Below are 26,722 nucleotides of genomic sequence, written 5' to 3'. Positions count from 1 at the left end.
TTTTTCTGAAATGAGTCATTTTTCATAAAGAGTACTATGACTTTTTAAGTATATTTTGAAGCTTATACCTCTGTACTTTCACTTAAGTAACATTTTGACTGCAGGGCTCAACCCCCCCTCACGCTGATCACAGGAAGTGTTTCACGATGAAAACAAGTATTTTCAATGATCCCAGACGCTACATCACTGAGGGGGTTTTCTATCCACTTCCTGTTGTCCTCTAGCAACCCAGGCCACTTCTCATCCATCTACCAGATAACAACGTTGCACTTTGCTCCATTTGTGCGCGCGACAGCTTCTAAAGTCTAAAGAGTTGCACAATAATAAGGAAAAGGAAATTCCACAGACTTTATCGATACAACAGAAGGAGGGCTTGAGGTGAAACTAGTTCGCATTACCTGGGCGGAGGTTCCCAGAAAGCCTCCCATGTGACGAAACATGCACCAACATGCCCGAATATGGACAGGCCCGTGCGTAAAGGAAAGGGCGGGCTACGTTCTGTGCGTAAAAACTCTGAAACCAGAAAGTGCTTGTGTAAGGCTTCCTTACTGGGAGCTATAGCAACGCTTGTGGTAACATGAGAGGAAAGAAAGCGCGTTTGTCCGCCTTGATCTCCCCCTCTCTTTCTCTCTATCTCCTGTTTTATGTTTTTAGGCTATATGTTGTTTTTTTTAGGTATATATGTTTTCTTTTCACACTTCTTGTCACGTTCATTTTATGTTTTTTATATATATATATATATATATATATATATATATATATATATATATATATATATATGTATATAAATAGAAAAAAATATAATATATATATATATATATATATATATATATATATATATATATATATATATATATATATACATTCAATGTGTTTAGTTTTATATTGCCTATTATTTGCATTATTCAGAATGCATTATTGTATTGCACAGCCTATATTTTGTATATGTCTACACTTATTTCACCGTGGGTCGGAGAGAGACGCATGTTCGATTCCCCTGGATGTCTGGCACATATTCTGAGAGAATTGACACTAAAGTTGATTTGACTTTTCTATCTTAAATTGACAAAACAAACACTCGAGTCCATTTCCGTTTCATTTTAAGACACTTTACTTAAATACACATCACAAATAAAAAATAAAAAAGACAGAAGTGTAAACATTGGACATCATGAGTTTATCCGGATCAACCGGACAAAACAACAAATAATTTACATAACGAATAGTAAATGCAGCTTTGCATGACAGTGTCATGCAAAAAAAAAAAAAAAAACGTACAAAGAAATACAATAATCATTCCCATGTTCTACCATTTAGTAAACCCGACTGTGTGTGTGTGTGTGTGTGTGTGTGTGTGTGCGAGTGTGTTCTTGCTCAGTGTCTCTCGGTTCGGATGCTGCCCTGGTGTCAAGGGGAGTTGAAAGGTCCTTTTGAGCGTCCAGCATCCGGAAAGTACCATTTCAATCTAGTCTTTTTTCACCCTAAAATGTAGCCTAAAGAGTTGTCCCCACACCGCCCTCGGGCCTGTGTAGACGGTGTCCCAGACATGCAGAACATGACTCCAGTGTTATTACTAGTGTATAGTCTGTATAGTCTCTCTGTGTTGTGTTTAAAATGCCTCCAACTTGCTTGTGAGCATGAGCTGACAGCCGCTGCTTACGTGCGTCAGGACTTTCTGTTTGAGCTGCGCGACCTGGTCCCGGAGCACCGACGCCGTGCTGGAGAGGCCCGCGTTGTCGTTCTTCAGCCCCTTCACTTTGTCCTCCAGCCGGGCGATGCGCTCCAGCTTGCGCCGCCGGCACTTGGTGGCCGCGAGCCGGTTGCGCAGCCGCTTGCGCTCCGCCTTGATGCGCTCCTGGGTCTCCAGGTCGATGGGGGACATCGGCGGCGAGCCGTCACTGCTCAGCAGGTCCGGCACGATCTGGGGCTCCTCTTTCAGGGCGACGAGCCGCTGCGGGTGGAGCCCGGAGCCGCCGAGAGAGTGCTGGAAGGGGTGCGAGGAGCTCTGCTGGTGCTGGGGTTGCTGTTGGTGCTGGTGCGGCGGCAGGTAGCTGATGGTGGCCGTGGGGTAGCTGGATGCGGAAGAGAGGCTCGTGTTCGGGCAGTAGGCGTTCAGTGTTGTGTAGATGGGGGGCTCCGGCTGCAGGGACGAGCCGAAAACGCTAGAGGCCGCCGCCGCCGCCGCCGAACACGTAACTCCCCCGGCTCCGATGGACACGTTCGGAGGCGCCATCTGGTTCATCTTGTGCAGCTCGTCCAGGGCTTTCACGAACCCCTCCGCGAAGCCTTCCTGCTCGTCCGTGATGCCCCGGTTGTAGAAGTACTGGCCCGGGGTGGGAGTGGTGATCACGCCGTTACTGTTCTGGATGATGAGCCTCTCCAGCTCAGGGGACGCGAGCTTCAGGGAGCCCTGCGCGTCCTGATGGTGGTGGTGGTGGGGGTGCCCGCCCCCGGCCCCCTGGTACGGCTCTATCTCGGCTCTCAGCTGGGATTTCAGGCTGCGATAGGGCTCCGTCAAGTTCAAATTCATGTTCTGCTTCAGCAGTTTGTAGTCGTGCATCGCTGCATCGGAGTGGCCGTACGCCGACAGGAAGGAGTCGTCATGATAAAAAGGCTGTTCCATCTTTGTAGACATTAAAGTCGTGTAGGGAAAACCCAGCTGCTGACAGAAACAGTCTCTCTCTCTCTTTCTCTGTCTCTCTCTCAGAGAATCAACAAATGTCAGTGTCAGCAGAGAGCATGCATCAAAGCGTACCCAAAATCAAAAAAACGAATTACAAATCTCTCCCCAAAAGAGAGTGCAAGTCCAAAAGGTCCAACAACAACAACCTTCTGCAGCTCAGTGTCAGCCGCTACACGTCGTCTCCCAGTGTGCTTGCTGTCTTCCCAGTCCTGTGTGAAGGGGGAAAAGTTCTAACTCTTGGACTCCCTGGAAGTCGCCGGTCTCGGTGCTCGCTCTCGTTGAGGTGTGTTCAGACGGGTCAACACCGTGCCTTTTTATAACGGCAATGCACACGCGCTCGCTGCCAGGGCATTGCAGCGCTGCGATTGGCCAGGCAGCTCGCTCCGCCACGCCCAACGCTGCGACGTCATGTGACGCTGATGCCGGGAAGAGGCGACTGTAAACAAGCCTGTAGGCACGAGAGCGACGAGGCATCGCAGCGGAGAACAGCGTCAGAAACACACGAGCGCGCTTTATTTTTGCAGCTTTCTGCTCCTTTTTATAAGTTAAATAAGTGTCTGTTGGATGAGCGAAGAGGTGAGATAACCCTGTTAGAGCTTTTAATTCAGTCAGTCATGTTGTTACATCGCCAGAAATGCCCTTATTTTCTAGGCTATTTCTTATGTTTTTCTAATGGAGATTTACATCAAATACGGATCAGATCATCTGCAACCGGATATGGGCCCCATTAGATGTGAATTAAAGCCGTTATAGGCTAAAAACGCCAGACTTCTGTGCATGTTTATAATGATCCATCCTGTGGAGGAAGTCCTCCGGCCTTATATGGGCACGATGACGTACCTGTTCCTCTCCGGGAGAACCGGGAGGCCACGCCCACCCGGGCCTCATTCCAGCAGCAGTCCAGCTCCTTTATTAACCCCATCCATGTGTGAGAGTTTTAGGGACTTTCTGTGTCAGCAGGGTGGACAAGTGAGCTTAGACATCTCCAACACAGCCATCTGTGCATGCTCATCATCAGGACCGAAAACAAGCCATGTTGGGAAACAGCCTGTGCGGTCACCTTTTTTTTTTAAAACTTTATTTCATTTATTTTATTTATAAGGACAGCCCACATTAATCCACATCTGTGTTAATGTGCCAGTTGTAGCCAGCTGGCTATTTTTTTTCAACTTTAGTCCTTTTGGAGAGATGTTTTGAGACCACTAGGACAGAATTTGTACTTATTGCACCGTGGGTTGGAGAGAAATTATTAGTATTATCGATTCCTTTTCATGTCTGGCACATATTGAACAGAGGGTTAGGCAGAATTGACAATAAAGTTGACTTGACAGGTTAAAATTTACAGACAGAAGACAAAAAAAAACACAAAACATGCAGAGCAGCAATAAGCAATGAGACCAAAAAATGTAAAAAGTCGCAGTATAAGTTAGGTAGGCCATGCAGGTCTGACTATATCTAACAACGGGCGATTAAGACACGGGAATGTAATGAATGTAATTAGCAGCATGTTAGTCAGTAATTACATAACATTTTTTTCACAAGTCCGACTTTTCAAAAGCCGAGCCGGCCTTAAGACTTTGTGTGAGGGTGTGGTAGGTGGTGCAGCTTCTTAATTCATTTGGTAGTTTGTCATTCATTTGGGTCATTGACATTAAAGGTGCACTATGAGTTCCTGCAGGGTTTCAGTGCGATTTCATCAGCATGGGGAGACAGTGAGCAGAGTTGATTGAGTAGCGTGAGTTGGTGATTGGCTGGAACGTGGTTTGTTGTATTTTGGTGCACAGCCTGTGCCCCTAGTGCTCGTTTGACGTTTGCGACCCCTGTGTTGTCTCCCGAGACCGGGCTTTTTCACGGTGTGTTCAGGGGCCAGGCAGCTAGCGGATCAAGGAGAGATGACTACCATTTGACACGAAGATGAAATTGAGCTGAAACCATGCAGGAACTCAAAGAGCCCCTTTTAAAATTAAAATCAGATTCATGCCTAGATGCCTCTGTGTTTTGTGATGCTCCAAATAAAAACACACTTTAGTGACACACACTCGCTGAAGCAGAAAACTGTGTCAGTGATCAGCGACGGAACCAACACATCCTCCCACAGTACTCTGGCAGGTTGGTGCAGTACGGGCGCGGCACGTGAAGTAACCCCGCTTTGATCGTGAAAAGGAACCAAGTCAGTTACCTCAAGCAGGACGATTCATGTTCACTCATTTAGCCTTTTGATCTAAAAAACCGGCTTCATTAAAATAAGTCTTTTGGTCTACAGGGAGAATAACTGCGATCCCCTCCCTTTTCACAGAAAAGTAAAATATGCGATCCCTCAAAACCCGTGCACCCGTTTCAGTTGTGGAGAAGGGAACCTTTGTCTCCTGTTTGTAACTCTTCCAACGCCCACACAAACAACAGTGCCTCCATCCCATCTCCCTGCACAGACAAAACGAGTCCGGTAGGATGCTTTGCTTAGGCAGGCGCTCTAATCCTCCGGCTGCACCTGAAGAACGGTCCTGTTCAACAGTCGTTTAAACCAGGGGAAAAAAAATTGCATAACACATATTTGAATTTACAGATGGGAGCTGGAGGCAAAGCCAGAATAGATTACATATGAGAAACATAGGCAGAATCTGGATCAGTTACTTGTTCCCAACCTTAAGTCTGGTGGGTGTGGTGATGGTGATTTTGGGGCTGTTTCATGTTAAACAAAAAGGTCTATCTCTGTAGGGATCCATCCCATAATGTTGTCAGACACGTAGAATAATCATCTGAGCCTGTCAGCGGCAAAAAGAGAACTTATAGTGCACGGAAATAGAAAGTGTGCAATTGCCCTTTAACGTTAAGCTGCAGCTTGTTTCTTGCTCAATACTGGACCAGTTTCAATGATTGTCGTTCCCATCAGTCACGTAGACACAAAGGCCTTTATACACACCTTTTTAGTGCAGAGAATACTAAGCTATTGAAATAATAATTGCTGGCATGATTTTATAAATAATGTTTTAATGTTAAATTTACATATGGCACAGTGAATCCTTAGGATGAACTGTTTTTCACAAAAACCTTTATAATTGCTAATAATATGTTGGATTCATGTCATAAGACTCCGCTGCAGTAGGGGTCCCAGACCCCCTGTTGAAGATCTCTGGTCTAAACAACCAAATTGAACCCAGCTCACTGCCAAATTAAACAAGAATATCATCATATTGGAATGACAGAAGTGCAGCCCCTCCTTTTGATTATTTAACCTTCCCCATTCATATCCATCCAACCTGTGCTGCAGAGAACAGCTGGATCTATCTTTCAACGGCGTTTCCCTTCGGCAGTGAACAACCACCCTGTAACAACATGCACTTGTTGTAAAAAGCACATGCAGAGATATTTGCTCAGGCACACTCTGTTCAGGCCTAAAGGGGAAAACCTCCTGTTGGGACAGAAGTCTCTCAACATCATGGTTAAGATGTCTGTGATGGCCAAAGCTACGCGTGGTAACAACAGCCAGCAGTGGGAACGGTGCACACAATTTCACCCCGTTCTGTTAAGCACACAATGTCATTTCTGTTGCGGTCGGCCACACCCCAAACAATTCATACGCACAAAAGTACACATTACACTGTTTATTTGATTTGTAATCTACGTATATATTTGCTTTTAGCCTTACCTTGTTTAAATGGAGTCCACACATTTTTTACTTAGGGTTAAATAATCATTGTCTGTACACAAGTTGTGTACTTTGTTACCATGCTGGTGGGGAGGTCCTTCCTGCTGGAGAAAAGGGGAAGACAAGGGTGGATGACTGTTGAATCGAGCCATACCAAGCCTGTGTGCTGTATGTCCCCTTGTGTCTCATTCAGTTGGGTCAGTTTGTTTAGTTCACATCCTGTTTTGTTGTTGCTATTTTGAGTAGAGTTTTATTTTGTTGACCCTTATTTTCATAGGCCTAGATATTAACTTCTTGGTTCGTTAGGGCCCCGAGCACCGACTGTGAGAGGACCCTATTGAAACTCTGGTGGACAGTAACGCTGTCATTACCTCAAACATATCTGTGGCACTTAGTCTACTGCAATTTCTTGTTACATATTAGCGGACATAGGTCTACAGTCAATTTTGGAAGGTAATATTCTGGTATACACACTGTATTTCTGTGTAGGGCAATACTGTTCTAAAATGCTTTCATCTTCATGACACATCATATAAAGTCCATTTTCTACGTCAGCAAGCAATACATGTAAAAGTAGCAATACCGTGGAACATTATTCTGGATTCTCCCCAATTTCAAAGCCGACCATCATGGCGGCTCATTCAGAATACGATCTCATATTGGACTAAAATAGTTCACTGAAACGTGTTTCTGAAAACATTTGAAGAGAGAAATCGGCCGTGCAGCTGCTGAATCTGTCTTCATTTCAGATCAACAAAGGTCAGTTTGAAAGATTTTCATCAGATTTTGAAGCTCCTCCGACTGACGACGGCACGGGACACACCGAACAGGCTTGAGTCACCGATAATCGGGTTGGTGTGTCAGCGCCATTAAGTAAAAGTATGAGTGTTATGAGCAGTATTATGAGCAAAATATGCCTACAGTATGAAACATAAAAGTAAAAACTCCCGTTCTCCTCATTACCTCACTACTTGGTCCCTGACAGACAGCATCCCAGAAAGGAGAATCCATCTGTTGATCGTCATGCGATGACTCAAAAGTTGGCCTGAAAAACCTTTTTAAAACCCCCCACTTTTTTAATATATATAATGCCCTCATGTCAGGTAATTCTCTGGTATTCAGAGCGACTATTTTAATTCTATGCCTTTTTGTCAGTATCCATGGGAATATGAATAAACAGAGGCAAACAACAGTTCCTGGCAGTGTTATGCCTCCACTTTGCCACCTCCCTTATAAATTCTGTGCTCTGTGCAGCTGCCTGTTTCTGCTGCTGCTCCGCTTTACGTTTGTATTCAGCGTTGCGGTGAGAGGTTGACCACGGTGCCAGTGACATTTCTGGCAAAGCAACAACAGTGTATGGTCCAGAGTGGTGCGTGTTTACGGGAACACTCATGAGGTGGCACCGTGCCACGCTGCCAAATGTTAGTCAAAAACACCCGTGTTACCCAACCAGTGGGAGAGGCAGCTGTGTGAACGTTGAGACCGATGTACGGTGTGTCAAAGATTAATATGCAATATTGTTTTTTGTCCTGAACAATCTCTGTTAATCACACCATCAATTTTAAACAGCCTTGCTGTGTGTTTTTGGGGGCCGGATTCAGCTCTAAAAAAACAAAACAACGTGGTGATTAGTTAAACACTTTGGTTATCAGGTTTCTGCTTTTGCCCCCCAAAAAAAATATTTCTCTGGTGTCTTAGTCACATCTTGATTAGTCACATCTCTGTTTAGTCTGTTTAGATTCAGAGTTCTTCTGGGTACTCAAGTATATACATTCCTTCCTCTGAGTTCTGCTTTTTTAGTTTTTGTTTTCTACAGAAGCCAAAAACTGCACCAGGCTTTTGTGTTGATGTTTTTTATGCATATTTTCTGGGCAAAACTCTCAAAGAGTTCCAGGGAAGGACGAGCTATTTGGCAACCGACTCTGGTTTTAACAGTCGGGATCACATGGACCGGTGCCAAAACCAACTGAGCGTTACCTGCTCTCGTTCCTGGGTGAGTTTGGGTAAGGCAAGGCCTGAGGGTGGAAGGAAGCTCTGTGTGTGTGTGTGTGTGTGTGTGTGTGTGTGTGTGTGTGTGTGTGTGTGTGTGTGTACAAGCACGTACTATGTCTTTGGGTGGAGTATTTATGAGTGTGAATATTTGCATGAAGGGAGGAGATAAGAAAGATTCTGTGGAATTAGTTTTTATCTTATCTTCACCCTCCTTTTGTCTGCTGGACAATATATGTTGTTGTCATTAAAGAGACACCCATCATAAATAATGTAGAATGAACTTTTGGCATTTTGTGGCTTTTATTTCCAAAACAAGTAGAGCTGCAAAGATACTCAACTATTAGACGACCGGTAAACATGTCACTCCGATGAACTTGGCAGCAAGATTCAAAATAAGAACAGAGCTGCTAAGATTAATCGATTAGTTGTCAGCTATTACATTAATCTGCAACTATTTTGATAGTCGATGTATCTTTTTGAGTCATCTTTTATGAAAACAAAAGTCAAAATTCTCTGATATCAGCTTGTTAAATGTGAATATTGTTCTAGTGTCTTCTCTCCTCTGGGACAGTCAACTGAAGATCTTTGAGTTGTGGACAAACAAGACATTTGAGGACGTCACCTTGGGCTTTTTGGGAAACACTGAAAACACATTTTGCACCATTTTCTGATATTTTAGAGACCAAATAACTAATCCATTAATCCAGAACATAATCAACAGATTAAAGACAGTGATAATAATTGTTAGTTGCAGCCCTGGACACAACTATGAACTAGTTTGTGAGTGTGAAAGAGATTAAGAAGCAGTCTTTTTTTAGTTTTACAAAATCACCAATTCCTAAACACATGAAAATCCCCTTAAATTCTTGCCCCTATAGATTGTGTCTTTTAACAGAGCAGGCTTTCACAATAAGATGCTTATGTTGGGGATTAAACTCCCCTCACCTCCTCCTCTCAGACCGTCCCATTGTGCCTCCTCGCCACCTCTGCACAACTCGGCTTTTGTCCGAGCCTTTGTCGTCTGGGCCGGGGCCAGCGGTGGAATGTAACTAAGTACATTTACTCAAGCTCTGTACTTAAGTGCAAATGTCTGGTACTTGTACTTTACTTGGGTCTTGTCTTTTCATGCCACTTTCTACTTCTACTCCGCTACATTTCAGAGAGAAATATTGTACTTTTTACTCCACTACATCCATCTGTTACAGCTTTAGTTACTAGTTACTTTAGTTACTCCACTACATCCATCTGTTACAGCTTTAGTTACTAGTTACTTTAGTTACTCCACTACATCCATCTGTTACAGCTTTAGTTACTAGTTATTTTAGTTACTCCACTACATTCATCTGTCACAGCTTTAGTTACTAGTTACTTTAGTACATCCATCTGTTACAGCTTTAGTTACTAGTTACTTTAGTTACTCCACTACATCCATCTGTTACAGCTTTAGTTACTAGTTACTTTAGTTACTCCACTACATCCATCTGTTACAGCTTTAGTTACTAGTTATTTTAGTTACTCCACTACATTCATCTGTCACAGCTTTAGTTACTAGTTATTTTAGTTACTCCACTACATCCATCTGTCACAGCTTTAGTTACTAGTTACTTTAGTTACTCCACTACATCCATCTGTTACAGCTTTAGTTACTAGTTACTTTAGTTACTCCACTACATCCATCTGTTACAGCTTTAGTTACTAGTTATTTTAGTTACTCCACTACATTCATCTGTCACAGCTTTAGTTACTAGTTACTTTAGTTACTCCACTACATCCATCTGTTACAGCTTTAGTTACTAGTTACTTTAGTTACTCCACTACATCCATCTGTTACAGCTTTAGTTACTAGTTAGTTTAGTTACTCAACTACATTCATCTGTCACAGCTTTAGTTACTCCGCTACATTCATCTGTTACAGCTTTAGTTACTAGTTATTTTAGTTACTCCACTACATTCATCTGTTACAGCTTTAGTTACTAGTTATTTTAGTTACTCCGCTACATTCATCTGTTCCAGCTTTAGTTACTAGTTACTTTAGTTACTCCACTACATTCATCTGTTACAGCTTTAGTTACTAGTTATTTTAGTTACTCCGCTACATTCATCTGTTCCAGCTTTAGTTACTAGTTATTTTAGTTACTCCGCTACATTCATCTGTTCCAGCTTTAGTTACTAGTTACTTTAGTTACTCCACTACATTCATCTGTTACAGCTTTAGTTACTAGTTACTTTAGTTACTCCGCTACCTTCATCTGTTCCAGCTTTAGTTACTAGTTACTTTAGTTACTCCACTACATTCATCTGTTACAGCTTTACTTACTTTAGTTACTCCACTACATTCATCTGTTACAGCTTTAGTTACTAGTTATTTTAGTTACTCCGCTACATTCATCTGTTACAGCTTTAGTTACTAGTTATTTTAGTTACTCTGCTACATTCATCTGTTCCAGCTTTAGTTACTAGTTATTTTAGTTACTCCGCTACATTCATCTGTTCCAGCTTTAGTTACTAGTTACTTTAGTTACTCCGCTACATTCATCTGTTACAGCTTTAGTTACTAGTTACTTTAGTTACTCCGCTACATTCATCTGTTACAGCTTTAGTTACTAGTTACTTTAGTTACTCCGCTACATTCATCTGTTACAGCTTTAGTTACTAGTTATTTTAGTTACTCCGCTACATTCATCTGTTACAGCTTTAGTTACTAGTTACTTTAGGTACTCCGCTACATTCATCTGTTACAGCTTTAGTTACTAGTTACTTTAGTTACTCCGCTACATTCATCTGTTACAGCTTTAGTTACTAGTTACTTTAGTTACTCCGCTACATTCATCTGTTACAGCTTTAGTTACTAGTTACTTTAGTTACTAGTTACTCCGCTACATTCATCTGTTACAGCTTTAGTTACTAGTTACTTTAGTTACTCCACTACATCCATCTGTTACAGCTTTAGTTACTAGTTACTTTAGGTACTCCGCTACGTTTATCTCGTTTTTTTTCGTGATGGGATCACATTTTTTATTAATCTAATGTATTTCAGTGGGAAGCATCTTTCGTGATCACAGCACGATTGTCAATGAGAAGATGACGTAGCAATAAGAGCGACTACGGTAGCGAGTAGTATGAAAGCCTGAATATCCGCATAGTGAGGTTGGTTGGGGGGGTCAAACAACACAGGACTTTCACCCAGGACACCGGGGATCAGGTCCCGCTTGTCACGTTTCCTAAACCTAACCTCCCGGTTCCTAAACCCAACCCGTCCCGCTGTATACAGCTATGCAATTGTTGGTATTATAAAAAAACTAGATAAACGTGTTCGTGTACACGAATCAAACTGGCTAGCAGCGGCAGATGTTTAGCCACCAATAGGTGACTACCAAAACAACTCGTTTTCATAATTACATTATGTGCTTATATAATTGTAAAAGGGTTCTCGAGAGAAGTGGCTGATCTTTAATGCAATATCTACATTGCCCATTATCAGCAACCATTCATCCAATGTTCCAAAGGCACGTTCTGTTTACTAATCTGATATCATTTAAAAAGGCTAACTGAGAAAACACTGGAGAACCCTTTTGTAATTATGTAAGCACATAATGTAATCTGAAAACTGCTGCCCTGGTTAAAAAAAACAATGCAACTGATCTCAGCTGGTGTTCTGTCTGTAATGAAGTGGAATGGACATTTCTAAGTGACCTCAAACTTTGACCGGTAGTGTATATATATTTATATAGTTTATGAAATGCAATGTTTCATTATTAATGAAACTACCCAACAATATAACGGCCTACAAGTCCAGCTGAAACACTTAGTTGATCGACTGTTTGGATCGTTTCCAGTTTCGAAATGTGATTTTTCTGCATTGAGTACTTTTACTTTTAATACTTTAACTACATTTTCCTGATGATACTTACATACTTTTACTTAAGTAACATTTTTAATGCATGACTTTTACTTGTAACAGAGTATTTTAACAGCGTGGTATTAGAACTTTTATTGTTTATTTATTAGTACTTGAGTAAAGGATGTGAAGGCTTCTTCCACCGCTGGCCGGGGCCAATCAGAGGCCAAAGCCCCGAGCTTGCTCCTCACTTCAGAGTCTTTCCCCTGACCTTTACAACTCCTCCAAACACCCACTCAGCAGAAAAGAGTCAGCGTGTGGGCAAGGGCAGGAGAAAGAGAAAGACAGGCCTCTTGACAGAGAGGCTGACTCCTTCGTTTGGACATAATGGGGCCTCTCATTCATAGCGTTGCTGTTCTTCTTGGTGACAGTGGTCACTGTATTGCCAGGTCTATTATTAGAGGGATCCATCATCGTTTACATCATCATCATCATCAGCAGCAGCAGCACCCTCGTCAACCTCACATGATGGCCCAAGATGTTTTTCTCCACTCCACTCATTAAAAGGGTAACTTTGGTTTTCAACCTGGACCCTATTTTTGGATGTTTTTGGCTACGTTCACACCCCAAGTCTTAATGCTTAATTCAGATTTTTTTTTTTTTTTTGCTCAGATCTGATTTTTAGTTTGGGGGTTCAAATGACCTTTTAAAACGTGGCCTAAACCAGATTCCAGTGTGAACTCTTTGTGGTTTCAAACTGACCTGCAGGTGCAAAAGAACAATGACATCAGACGCAGTACGCTGTTGCACAAGTTAGGGAGGGTATGGAGGAAGTCAGTCATTTTCACTTTTATTTCAAATTGTTTGTGTAATGGCAGCCGTAACATTAATGTGCAGGTGCTGAGGAGGAGAAGAATGAAGAGAAAGAGAGACAAATTGGATATTTTGGCCTTTAGTGGGGTTATGGCTGTAAATTCACTCGTCAGGACCACTACGGGCCTCCAACAGAGTTTCCTCTGGCTTCACCCTGCCCAGACATATTTCACCGTCTTTCAGGTCCTATCGCACGCGCTCACGCTCCACCTTCCCAACGGTGCGGGCGAGCGTGACGTCAAAATGATGTAACATCCTGCCTGCGCGCCCGATTTATAGCGCGTGAGCAGAGGTCGCGCACGGCTCTTTATTTTTCAGCAGCGCGCAACAAAGCGGCAACAGAAGGCCTGAACGAGTTCGCTGACAACGTGAGGCCAGGACTCTCAGAGTGACTGCAAGTCTCTCTGGTAAACTCACTGGGTTAAGATGAGTTCTTTTATGGTGAATAAAAGGCTCGATCCCACCAAGTAGATCATCCAATCAGATCGAAGCATTGACGTCAACGCCGCTGCCAGTTCTGCCGTTGTTTACCTTTTTCTTCTTCTTCTAGTCTTATTGAGGTAAAAGTCGCATCAAATCCACCTTGGTTTTTGACACTGTGGCCACATTGAAAAAATTCAGACCTGGGTCTGATTCAGGACCACATATGGAAGTGGTCTAAATCAGATTTAAAAAAAATCTGATCTGGGCTAGATTTGAGTGTTCACACTACTACTGAAGAAGTCTGCGCTGGTGACTTGACCCCCAAAAAAAATGAGATTTGGACCACTTTTGCCTGCAGTCTGAACGTACTGATGGGAAAAGCAATCTTTGAAATTGGTCCAGTAATAAGTAGAGATGTTCCCGTAACGATACCAGTATCGGAAAAGCCTCCGATACTGCCTAAAAATTTACGAGTTTATTTATGTTGTTTTTCCGTTATGACAAACTGGAAAAGAAAGTTCTGTGGCATTAATTGTTTGTTCATGTTTTACAAAGAGTTTAACCTGAGCCAGGCTGTACAACAAAGATATAAATCATATCACATCCATACAGGGATAATAGTATAGAGCTGTTAAAGCATAATAAAATATATATTACACTTATGTATGTTCAGGTATCAGTTCTGGGAAGGAAAAAATGGTATCGGACTAGCGAGACCAACAGGTTCTCACTCCCATCTCGTAGAATACGAGGAACTGCATGGTTAAAGAATAATACAATGCATTGGACTCAGTCTGCAAGGTTTAAATCTTGTTTTGTTTTTTACTTTTTAAATAGGACTTATTAAGATAATTTCACTGGACTGACATTATAAACAATGTCAGGCTTAACAGCAGACGTGTACTAGACACAGTGATGGACATGTAGCCTCAACAACTCAAAACGCTGCCAATAATCAAGTTAAAAAAAGATCTTGCAGATATTTTGTGAAGAGAGATAGTTGAAGGGAAAAAGACTGCGCCCACGCCCATGGCAATGTACCGAGGAAAAATCCAAATGAGCTGTGGTGGAAAATCTGCACATCTATCATTCGTCGACACTAATATGTGTCCCTGATATTTTTAAATCATTAATCTTTGCTCTCATCTTTTACGTGCCATGGAATTCATGCTGACATCAAACTTTTAGCGTTTTCCCAGCGAAGTCAAATCCTTTGATCATTTTAGATCCTCTTAGAAGAGAAGAAGACTTGTAACCTCTGTGTGCATCAGTCTTGTCACAACCTCTTGCTTACTTCTTTCACCAACAGCCTGGTCCTACCAGACTCTGGTCCATTAGCCTGGTCCTACCAGACTCTGGTCCACTAGCCTGGTCCTACCAGACTCTGGTCCATTAGCCTGGTCCTACCAGACTCTGGTCCACTAGCCTGGTCCTACCAAACTCTGGTCCATTAGCCTGGTCCTACCAGACTCTGGTCCACTAGCCTGGTCCTACCAAACTCTGGTCCATTAGCCTGGTCCTACCAGACTCTGGTCCATTAGCCTGGTCCTACCAGACTCTGGTCCACTAGCCTGGTCCTACCAAACTCTGGTCCATTAGCCTGGTCCTACCAGAGTCTGGTCCACTAGCCTGGTCCTACCAGACTCTGGTCCATTAGCCTGGTCCTACCAGACTCTGGTCCACTAGCCTGGTCCTACCAAACTCTGGTCCATTAGCCTGGTCCTACCAGACTCTGGTCCACTAGCCTGGTCCTACCAAACTCTGGTCCATTAGCCTGGTCTCTTAGAAAAGAAGAAGACTTCGGTCGAAGAAGACGGTCGGCTAAACTTTGTCATGAGAACGGTAAGATATCATACGAAATGTTATGCATTAATTCCACTTTACCAACCTTACAGTCACTTTTTGTTGGCTAAACTTAACGGAAACGGCCTCTGAAACAACCGTAACCTCACAGTTCTCACAGTGCCAGCAAAGTCCTATCTTTTGATCATTTAAGATTTAAAAAAGACGACTTGTCTCTTACTTCCCTGGAAGACTTGCAACCTCTGTGTGCATCAGAGTCACAACCTCTTGCTCACTTCTTTGTGAGAAAAGGAGGAGGGGTAAAAAGCCTTTTGGGCAGCCCAAACACAGTCTCACGCACAGCGCTGTCCATGTCCGTGCTAACTGAAGGGACTCTGAGAGCTCCCGTGTCCGTCCTGCTCAGTGAACCTGAAACTGCCCTTTGGTAGCTGTGAGTCAGGTAGCTTCAGCTGGCAGCCAGGCAGTGGGCCATATTCTGCAGAGAGAGAGACAGAGAGAGAGAGAGAGAGAGAGAGCGTGGAGAAGCGATAGAAAGTGTGAGTGTTAGTGAGTCAAAAGTGTGGGTCAGACATTAGCGCCAGAGGTTGCCATGTTTGGTTGTGTTCTGTGACTCCATTCAACCCTGTTTTGCGCCGTTGTCTCTCGTCCTCCTCCTTTCTCTGTTCATCTGTCTGAAGTGCACAAACATGCAATCATGGTAATGAATGCAGAATGTGCTCTTAATGATCTTGCACATTTCATACTTACAAGTTAAAAGCGAGTGAGCCTGTAGCACAAGAAGATATTTAGCGTAACAGAGGGGAATGCGGGGGTGAGGGTGTTGTGGCATGAGAGAACAATTGGCTCCAGATCTTTCCTCTGTGTGTGTGTGTGTGTGTGTGTGTGTGTGTGTGTGTGTGTGTGTGTGTGTGTGTGTGTGTGTGTGTGTGTGTGTGTGTGTGTGTGTATATATCTATGTATGTGTGTGTGTGTCAGGTGAGGAGATGCAATGAGAGGTTTGAGATAGCAGACATTTTTATCTGCACACTCTTGAAGTGGCACATAAAATACTGCATGAATTCCTCTTCTCCAACAAAGTCTGCACACATTTGATCCCAGTGTGTTTGCCGGCTGCCAAGCTTTGAAATTTCCTTTCGGTGGGTCTTCCCGGTTATGGTTTGGCTCAGTCACACACAGCCATGTGTGTGTTTCCTTTTGCTTCTTTATCTGCCACATGGTCAAAACATGGCTTTGGCTTTTATTAAAACAAAATGCCTCTAGAGAATTGCCATGTCAGCCTCCGCAGGGCTCGTGATCAGGGTTTTTGGGAATAATATAAATCATCAACTTGAGCTGTTATTTCCCCTCTTTGCCAACACAGGCAGATTTAAAAGCAGCTGCTGCTCTCATTCAGGCTGTTCTCATGAACCATTCGTACACATCGCTACGAAAAGTAAAGCACTGTAATTCATGTGTATTTCACGTATTTATTACTGTACGCATCACATTGACTGCCAGTGTATAAAGGCTGATTTAAACTTCTGCGTACGATCTACGCCGGTGCTACGTACGTAGGTACGTGATGACACAAACCGAAACCTGGACCCTACGCTGTAGCTTGACGTGCACCTCTCGAAAAATGTAACTACACGTTGCGGCAACGCATGTCGCTCGGCCGTGGCTTGGTAGGTAATGGACCTTTTTCACAGCAGACATTTTGACTTGTCGTAGTAGGAAAAGCACAGCTGACATTGATAACCTTAACAATGGCTCAGTTCCATCAAGTGTCCCAGTAAGATATTTCAGTGAGTCAGCATGAACAATACCAGGACCTCTCCTAAGTGGAATACAGCCATCAGTAATGGTTTAATACCAGGACCTCTCCTAAGTGGAATACAGCCATCATTAATGGTTTAATACCAGGACCTCTCCTAAGTGGAATACAGCCATCAGTAATGGTTTAATACCAGGGTCTCTCCTAAGTGGAATGCAGCCATCAGTAATGGTTTAATACCAGGGTCTCTCCTAAGTGGAATGCAGCCATGACTAATGGGTTTGAATACACCTGTGCTTTTCCTACTATGACATGTCAACATGTCTGCCGTGAAAAAGGTCTATCGCCATCACTCTCTCACTTATCCCTCGCTCTAACACACACACACACACACACACACACACACACACACACACACTCACACACATGTTGACTCGACACACACACCAGCGCACAAGTATAAACATCAGGCCACTTCCGTAGGCTACAGTGAAACTCTGGAGCCTCCGCAGAACCATAAAACAGCCTTAAGAGCGCAAAGACCCCGGGCTTTCAAGCCGGGGAGCGGAGTCTTTCGCCCCAGAAGAAGTTGAGGGGAAAACACCAGACTTTCACCCAGCGTGTCCAGGAAGTGCTACTTAAGGGGGCAGGTGTTTTAACCCTAACCCAGGGTTTTTCCTGACTCAGAATGGGCCTTAGAAGGGGGTGACTACGCACAACAGTATGCTAAGCATGATCAGTTTGCGTACCGTAAAGGCAATGAGTCTGTGTTACCTTATTTGACAAAAATCTATGCACTTGTCTGTTATTTCTGACAATTTGATACACAAAAATGTCTATTATGCTTGTGTAAATGAAACCCCAATCAAAAACACTGCTGTAAAAAAATAATATTTAAATACTAGTGTAAAAAATCACCAGAGAGTCTGACACAGCCTGATTCTGGAGATAAAACTGAATTTAGCACTCCTATTTAAGTTGATGTTCTGCTTGTTCAATGGTACATATTTGTTGAGGATTTGAATTGCTATTTTTTTCTTTCAGTTCTTATCAATTTTGGAGCTGGTGAATTTCCTTTGGTGCTGGCTAAAACCTCTTTTGGGGGCGCAAAAAACTCCTCTATGCAGGGAAAAACCTAGAAAAAAATCTTTTTAAAAAAATCTTTTAAAAAAAATCTTTTTAAAAGACTATTTTAAAAAACCTAGAAAAAAATCTTTTTTTCTAATCTAACTTAACTGTTGTCGCCACAACGGTGCTCTGTACCCGGCTCACAGTCACCATTTCTCGCCCTAAATTTGACTGTAAAGACCGCTAAACTTAGCTGTCATGTCATTTCTTAGGATATCATATGAATTGTTGTGCATAAATTTTCGTATAATCTCATTGGAACCCTTTATAGAGAATGCGTTGTCTTATTGCAGCCCACATCTCTTAGATAACCAATACTATCTTCTTTATCAGGAATCTGTGTTTATATTCTGTTCAAAACTCCCCTTCTCTCTTTGCGTGTCAGCAGCTGTTTCTTGTCTGTGTTGAGTCTCATCCTCAGCGTCTGGTCCACTTCCTGGTTTCCCCCCTAGTCAGAGTCCAAAAACAAAGCGAAAAACTTTGCATTGCTTGACACCAAGGACATCTTAGTGCCAGACCAGGGAATCCCTTCAGGCGAGATATACTAATGTCTGGAAAGGCCATGAACTTGATAGGAATGACGTCACTGGTCGATAAAGATGAAGAGGTGCAGAGTTCAAGTCGATGACAGCGGCGTGAGTAAGCTTTAAGTCACAGACACACACACACCCTTAAACCTTATTGGAAAAACAATCAGTCATACAACATGTGTGTGCTTTGTGACAGAAATCCGATGGGAGTTTTTTTTCAGGGTTAGGCATAGTTGGAAGAGATGAGGAAAGGTGCAGTGCCAGCAGTTTCTGGGGGCAAACATTCACATGCAAGTTTTTCTGTCAACATAAAACGGACTTTGTCTGCGTCGGCAACTCCTGCTAAGCCTCGGGCAGCTTGTAACTGAGCGCCATTCCCGACACCCGGGACTTGGCACGTCTTAAACAAGCCTGGACACGGACACCCTCGGGTGAATCAGTGCCTGAAAAAAAAAATGAAATCGTCTGACTCCCCCACAAACACCCACGTATTTTATCCACTCTGACAAACTATCCCTCCTCACACAAAACACAAAACTCAGACACTCCACTCTCGCTCACAGTCACACTCTTACTCACATATGTAAATGCCCTTTCGCTGGTGCACCACCTTGTACACACAGCTTGAAGTGAACAAACATACACAGACACACACACATGCGTCGTGGTGCCCCGTGCCTCAGCTCAGCCCTCTATCAGACATGTTTTTGTATCTCACCTCAGCTGACAATTATTGTTTGCGTGTTGTGCGCTCGGGCGATGATCCCGTGCAGAATAGATGCCGAGGTTAGCATGTTAGCGTGTTTTGGGCGGAGGCAGGCAGAGACAACCACAGCCAGCACAATTAGCAGCTTGTGGTCTAGTATGTGGCACGCTAATTACCTCACATTTAATGTAGTTTACCTTAAGTAGTGCATTTAGGAAGCTCGACTCCAAATATAGACTCTCCTTGGGCAATTTAAGAGTCTCGTTTGGTCATGAATCGCTCTTTAATTGTTTGCTTGGCAGAGTTGTTTACTACTGTTTCAAACAGCAAGGTATCTCTCTAGATTAGAGAAGTTCTGGAGGCCGTCACAACTTTTAGAAAACAATTAGAATTTGCATGATTTTAAAAGAATAGTTTGACTTTTTGGACAAATAACCTTATTTGCTTTCGCGCCAAGAGTTAGAAGAAAAGATTGGTTCCACTTTCATGTCTGTATGGTAAATATGACGCTACAGCTAGCAGCCGGTTAGCTTGGATTAGCTGGAAAGAGCTAACCTGGCAAATCATTTCCTGTACACTTTGTTTTTTGTGCTGATTAACAAATAAAGATAGAATTTGTGAGCTTTTTTTGGTGCTGGTACTTGCATTTTGTGATGCAATCGTAATGCTAAGCTAGGCTAACCGACTGCTGGCTGTAGCTTCAATATTTACTGTACAGACATAGAGTAGAATAGTCTTTTATTGTCAATGGAAATTGGATGCAGTCTTATCAGTGCAAAACATCCTAAAAGCCACTATAGAAAGAGTGTTGTAAAGAGAGAAGATTGTAAAAAAAAAAAAGAAAAGAGATAAAGAAAGTAAGGACACAAAAACACAAACACACCCCACATACAAGACATTCACTGCACGATTCATCCCTAATACTCAAGTAGCGTTAAGTGCAGTTATGACTTTTGGATCTCTGCATGCGTGCGTGTGTGGTAGAGCAAGGGAGAAGTGAGAGAGTGAATTGGTTTGGTTTATTTATGGATATAGAAAGACAACAAGGGGATCCAAGGGATAACATGTAAAAGCGAGAAACACTTTTTTCCAACATGGTCCCTGATGTAAGAGAACAGGACATACAACACATGCAAACACATACAGTCCTACGATTAAAACAATAAAAAATAAAACTACACATCAAAAAACCAGCTAAAACACCATGACCTACCAAACAATAAATTTCCCTGTCCCCAATCTAGATTTTATTTCCCCCTAATTATCTATTTTATTCCATAAGTAGGCCCTAACTTTATGTCTAAAATCCATTTTCGTTACTGCCATTGGCAGCCATTGATGGTGAGCAAGTAGTGACTCTAGAGTCCTAGTGAGAGAACCAAAGTGTCTCCCCTGTTCTTTCTGACCACGGTGGGAGATTGGATTTTTTTTAATTAAGGCAATTTCCAAAAGATGATTTTTTTTATTCCTCTTGTTAGTCCACTTTAGCATGGCTTCATAAACTTATGAGTGCCACTGTATCACGTGGTTGACTTCAAGTTTCACAAAGCAACCAAAACAACTTTCTGTGGCATCAGAAGCCTTCAGTGGTTTTCCCTGAAGTCAAGAACAAACAACATGCTACCCCCCCTTTCTTATAATCTCACTCTGAAAGTTTAGACTTAGTCATCTTCACATTGCCTGTTAAACACTTCACTGCTTTGTCATTCCTCATCACGTGTCAGTCTGGGCAAAGTCCGACATGTCCTCCTTTATTATCGCATCTAAAGAAAAGTTGGTCATGCTGCATTTTCGCAGGGCTGCACGTAATGTATGTTCCCCTCTGTTTTTTGACCACAAATTAAAAAAAAAGTTTATTTAATTTATATAGCACCAAGCAAACAAGCTTTGCACCAAAGTGCTTTGCAAAGACAAAAACATATGTATACAAGCATAAAACACATGGAAATATAGAAAGATTTAAATAGAAACGAGTTGAAACACAAATTAAAAAGACATGAAATCAGAAAAACAGATAAGAAAACAAAGAACAACAGGTTGAATACAATGAAAAGCTAGAGAATAAAAGAGGGTCTTAAACTACATTTACATTGCTACATTTTGGTTTAAAAACGGGCGCCTGGGTAGCTCACCTTGTGGAGCGCGCCCATCTACGAAGGTGTGCTCCTCGACGCAGCGGCTGGTGGTTCGGCTCCGACCTGCGGCCCTTTGCTGCATGTCATTCCCCCCTCTCTCTCTCTCTCCCCCCTTTTATGTCTTCAGCTGTCCTGTACAAATAAAGGCCTAAAAATAAAAAATATAATCTTAAAAATGAATATCTTTTGCATCGTTTACACCTCTCATTCCCCCTGCTCTGGTGTTTCCCCCTCTAATTCCCCCTGCTTTGGCGTTTCTCCCTCTCATTCCCCCTGCTCTGGTGTTTCCCCCTCTCATTCCCCCTGCTCTGGTATTTCCCCCTCTCATTCCCCCTGCTCTGGCGTTTCAGAGCCCCTAAACCAGACACATTTGGAAACCCTTCTGACCCGTTTTGGTTGGTGGTCTGCGGGGTTGTGTTGCAGTCTCAACGGCCGCCAACAGAGACCTTTGGCAAAACCGACACTGACGCCAACATTTCGCTGCCTGATTGGGTCATAACATCTCGTTCTCTGAGACTTAAAGCTACTAACATTACCATGACAAGTACCAGCATAGGGCGGAGTCTCCCCGCTGCCTCCTGTTTATGCCCAGTATACCAGGATGCTGATGAGATATTTTGGTTTGGGCTAGTAGTTTAATGGAGATTAGTTCTTCTTCTGGAGCATAAAAACACTTGTGTGAACAGAGATCGCTTTTGGCTCAAAACTCTGCTTATAAACCAGAACATAGCGATGTAAATGTAGCCTTAAGGTGCATCTTAAACGCATCCACAGACTCGTCCATCATAGACCTGTCTAATGGCGTCCACCAAATATTCCAGAGGTAATAATGCAACACATTTGTTGGTAGAAACAATCTTAAAGAAGTTCAGATGTTGCCTCAGAAAACACTATTCAGGATTGTATTCTCCACATGAGAAAAAAGAGCGTCTGATGCACAGAACCTGATGTTTCCTGTCGTGGCTGCTCGGTGTTTTAATGGGGCTTTTTGCTCGATGTTTCACTGTAAAGCGCGAGGACAGAAATAGCTAAACAGTGCCTGGCGGCTAGAGGCTCGCATCCATAATGACCCCAGCCTTGTGATTGAAGAGGCCCCCTCTAAAAGGCAGAGCAGGTGGAAGTGTAGGTGGTCTCCCCCCAGCACTCTGCTCACACTGCATATGCACACACAGCTGCTGGATGTGCTGCTGATAGATGTTTTTCACTTCACTCCCTCACGCTAAAACACTCACTCATACCCTCACGAGTCCCTCAAGTTGTAGCTATACCCTACGCACAAAAATCAGAGTCTAACTTTTTTTCTATTCCTGGCTTTATCTACGGCTTTTATACTTCACTTCTATGATCCCTTTGTAGGAGCCAAAGTTATGAAAAAATACTTGATCCTGAATATATAGACATGGGTAGGGCGGTTCAGAAATGAAATGGGGAAGTCATTTTGGAGTTTAATTGTGATATTGGATGAGTAGTTTCTTTGTGATTACTGACAGAGCAGCGCGGATGTTGTGTGTAGCTGATTGCATGCAGGTGGATCCATTCAGAAACACATATTTCTCTCCCCATCACATATACACATATTATATATATATATATTTGGTCTCTAATAACCAGTTCATGTATAATCATGTTCGTCTCTACAGATTCAGGGAATCTAGGCAGCTGTATGATAAGGGAATGTTTTGTCTCAGGACTGTCTCCTTTTGGAAGTCAGTGGGCCTGCCACACTTTTGGATACTTCCCAGAGAGAGATAGGCCGAACTAGGCTTTAGCATCTGGTACTTCCCAGAGAGAGAGAGAGGCTGAACTAGGCTTTAGCATCTGTGTTTTTGGGGCCTGCAATATCTTTGTTTACCTTGAAGGTTCAGCTAAATGTAACGCCTCCAGCGTGAGTTTTATTACACCTTCAGGAAGGCCGGAACTTAAGAGATTTGGGACGGCACTGCACACTAACACATGGTGTGTAAACTGTACTGCCTGCTTAATTGTCTCCTCAATTGAGTGTTCATTAAAATGCTTCTGTGTGATTCATCGAAGTCTCCTAAATCTCCTTTACGTATTTAAAATGAGTTGTGCTGCTCCTGAACACCTCCTTCTTGAGAAAATGATGCTGATCAAAAACTCCAATTGCACTTGTATCCAAGTTCCTCTCATTGTATTTAACATTTTACAGTTGTGCAGTAGCAGCTGTAGGAAGCCGTCAACTTTCTCTGTTGCTGAGTAATAACGCGAGTTGCATGCTCATCCCATTGACGTTATGAAACTACGATGCGGTGCTAGTGACTGTTTGAGAGTATCTCCGTTCATCTTTTTTGATGCACTGCAACGCCCCGTGACCTTAAAGACGAAAAAGAGTTTCAGTGTCAGATGTAAAAGAAACTTTAAGTGCAAACTTGGCCGGCATCTTGCACATCTTGTCGTTTGGCTTCGTCTTTATTCTACCACAGGCACTCCATAACTGACTTCTCAAGTCCTCCTCTGCAGTTACTCGCATGCTGAAGATGTGTCCAACTCTCATTTGATGTTATCTGGCTGTAACCTCTGCCAAGACCATTCAGAGCATTCACAATCTGTGACTCACAAACGCTCTTGACATCTGATCCTGAATATATAGACATGGGTAGGGCGGTTCAGAAATGAAATGGGGAAGTCATTTTGGAGTTGAATTGTGGTAATGGATGAGTAGTTTCTTTGTAATTACTGACAGAGCAGCGCGGATGTTGTGTGTAGCTGATTGCATGCAGGTGGATCCATTCAGAAACACACATCTCTCTCCCCATCACATATACACATATATACTGTAGAAATGTTAACTAATGTAACTAATCTCTCGGCTGTAATCTCAAAAAATCTTTAGGTATAGAGAGGCAATGTCCCTTCCCTTCCGGTGGACCAACATGGGACCTAATTTCGGAAAAAAATATGTACGGTAGTGAATGGGGAGAGACATTTTATTTTTTTATACTGTTTGAATTGAGCCATGAAATACACATATGATGTTCATCAATTTAAAAGATCATATTGCAAGTCAGCAAAGTCTCAGTTTGTGGTGAAACTGTTGAAGTACAAGGCGCAAAAAAAATACACAATTAGAAAGACAACATACCCCAAAGTGGCTAAGTGACGTCTCTCTGGAGCTACGATGTCGGTGTGTTTGGTACCGGGATGTAACGTTACTAACACAAGCAATGGATCTTGCTCGTTCTTTCGCTTCTCGGCTGATAAAAAGGCGCTGGATAAAACACATCAGATAAGATAACGGTAGCTCGCTAGCGAGCGAGGCGACGTATATAGTGTGAGACGAGAGATGTAGTTCCCTGAGCGGTTTCACAAAACACTAACGACAAACTGAAGCTTTTTTGACTTGCAAAATTGTCATTTAAATTTACGAACATCATATGCGTAATTCATGGCTCAATTTAAACGGGATCAAACAATTATTTTGACTCTCCCCGTTCACTACTGTACACATTTTTCTTTCAAACAAGTTGATGATAATGATAATGCACCAGTGTTGTGTTTACAGCTCGCTTTTGCTGGCCACAAAGGACCAAAAAAGCAGTTACCTTAAACATACCATAATGTCCTACTATCTTTCACTAACTATACCGTATTGCCATGTGCAGATATTTTATGAAATGAAAATTCTTAAAAATGTTGACATCTATTTATCTCATCTATCTGTTATTTACTGCACTTGTTTGTTTCTCTCTTCTCTTCCTTCATTTCACCCTTTAACTATTCTTCTTTACAACATGCACCTGTGCTTCAACTCCCTCAAAATAAAATAAAAACTTCACCATCTCTGTTCTGCCCCCCCCCGATAACACAAACCACCTTGATCAGAGGCACCGTGTGCTCACAACCACATTTGCTCACAGCAGGGGCAGCGCTTCAGACTGATGCATGCGTGAGTGCAGCCACTTAAACTGGGCCATTCAAAGCCATGTGGACCCAGCAGGTGGCTTCTCTGCTTTTTTGCATTAACTTTTTGAATCCACTTCTTCATCTTCCTCCCTTTCCCCATGCTAGCTAGCCTTAGCCATCCACCCACCCACATCCGTGAATCAATTAAGAAGGATCAGAGAGGAGAACAATGTCCTGGGGCAAATCATCTGCAGCATCAAACTTAATCACATTAGTACGGACTCTTTCACACAGGTTGGTTCGCTCGATCAGCTGGCTGAGCGTCTCTAATGCGTTGTTCATTGGCTTCTGCCATTAAGCTGCTGAAAGCGGAGAAGCTTAATCTTAAATGGGACTTTTTGGCTAACTCTATCAAAATATCTGTTCAAATACAAATAAAAATGATCTATTAATAAATGTAGTTAATTTAATGGTGTAAAACTAAAGTTTAACTTCTTACCTTTCTAACAGTATATCTTTTTAACTGTTTACTTTAGCTTTTACTTTACAAGAGCCGGCTAAAGTACGCTATCACCGGTGAATTAGCCGTGCGCTACCCTTGTCTATAACCGGACATCTCCTCGCTGTAAACACTGGGCGCTGCTGGTTTTTCGGGGGTATTAAGTCCCATCAGTGCTGTCAAAACTACTGTATCGTACTTCCGTCCTTCACAATGAAATGACATGCTTCAAAAACTTTAATTTATGCAATAAAAGCTCCTAAATTTTCAGTACAGTAAAAATAGAAACTTTTTAGAAGGAAAGATCTTCGCCAGAGCGTTCTTACTTCTTTCCGTCATCAAAGTCACTTTCACATACTAATTAGACATGAAAATGTCCATGTACATACTGTATATGAAAATTCATACGTAGATTGTTAGATCAATTCTGCTAAATGGCAGCGAGGGGTGTCCGAACATGGACACAGTGACGCTACCTGCCAACACCACCGGTGATATGTCCAGACTGTAGGATATGTCATGGTACTACCTGGCAACCCAAACAAAAACGCCTGACATGCGTCACTCATCACCTTCAAGCTCACTTTTGAGTTAGCTAAACTGAAAACGTTTGTGAAACTGCTGCAAAAATGAAGAAAAATGGGTCAAATGTCTCTCCTCTTGGTCCAAGACCTTCCCATTTTCTAGCCACGTCGGGAAAACACTATGCTTGTTCAGTATAAGTTTGTCGCAAGTTTGGCAGACGTTAGCATAAAACACAGTTTAGCAAACATGCTAATAGCGTGTTCCATGTACCTCGGAGGTCGGAGCTGGGAATGACATCACAATGCCGTCACACCCGAGTTGAAT

The 26,722-nt window shown here is 42.6% G+C and overlaps 1 protein-coding gene across 1 annotated transcript; it reads right to left on the bottom strand.

Annotated features, from left to right (window-relative positions):
* Window positions 1-1,083: 1,083 nt before the first annotated feature.
* Window positions 1,084-2,958, bottom strand: junbb (JunB proto-oncogene, AP-1 transcription factor subunit b). Its single transcript, XM_028599536.1, has one exon. The coding sequence runs from the start codon at window positions 2,633-2,635 to the stop codon at window positions 1,610-1,612; it is 1,026 nt and encodes a 341-aa protein (XP_028455337.1). The 5' UTR covers window positions 2,636-2,958; the 3' UTR covers window positions 1,084-1,609.
* Between the last annotated feature and the right edge of the window lie 23,764 nt (window positions 2,959-26,722).

The sequence above is a fragment of the Perca flavescens genome, chromosome 15, assembly GCF_004354835.1.
Source record: "Perca flavescens isolate YP-PL-M2 chromosome 15, PFLA_1.0, whole genome shotgun sequence".
Classification (NCBI taxonomy): Eukaryota; Metazoa; Chordata; class Actinopteri; order Perciformes; family Percidae; genus Perca; species Perca flavescens.
Note: the sequence above shows the minus strand (reverse complement) of the source record. Positions and strands in the feature narration are given on the sequence as shown.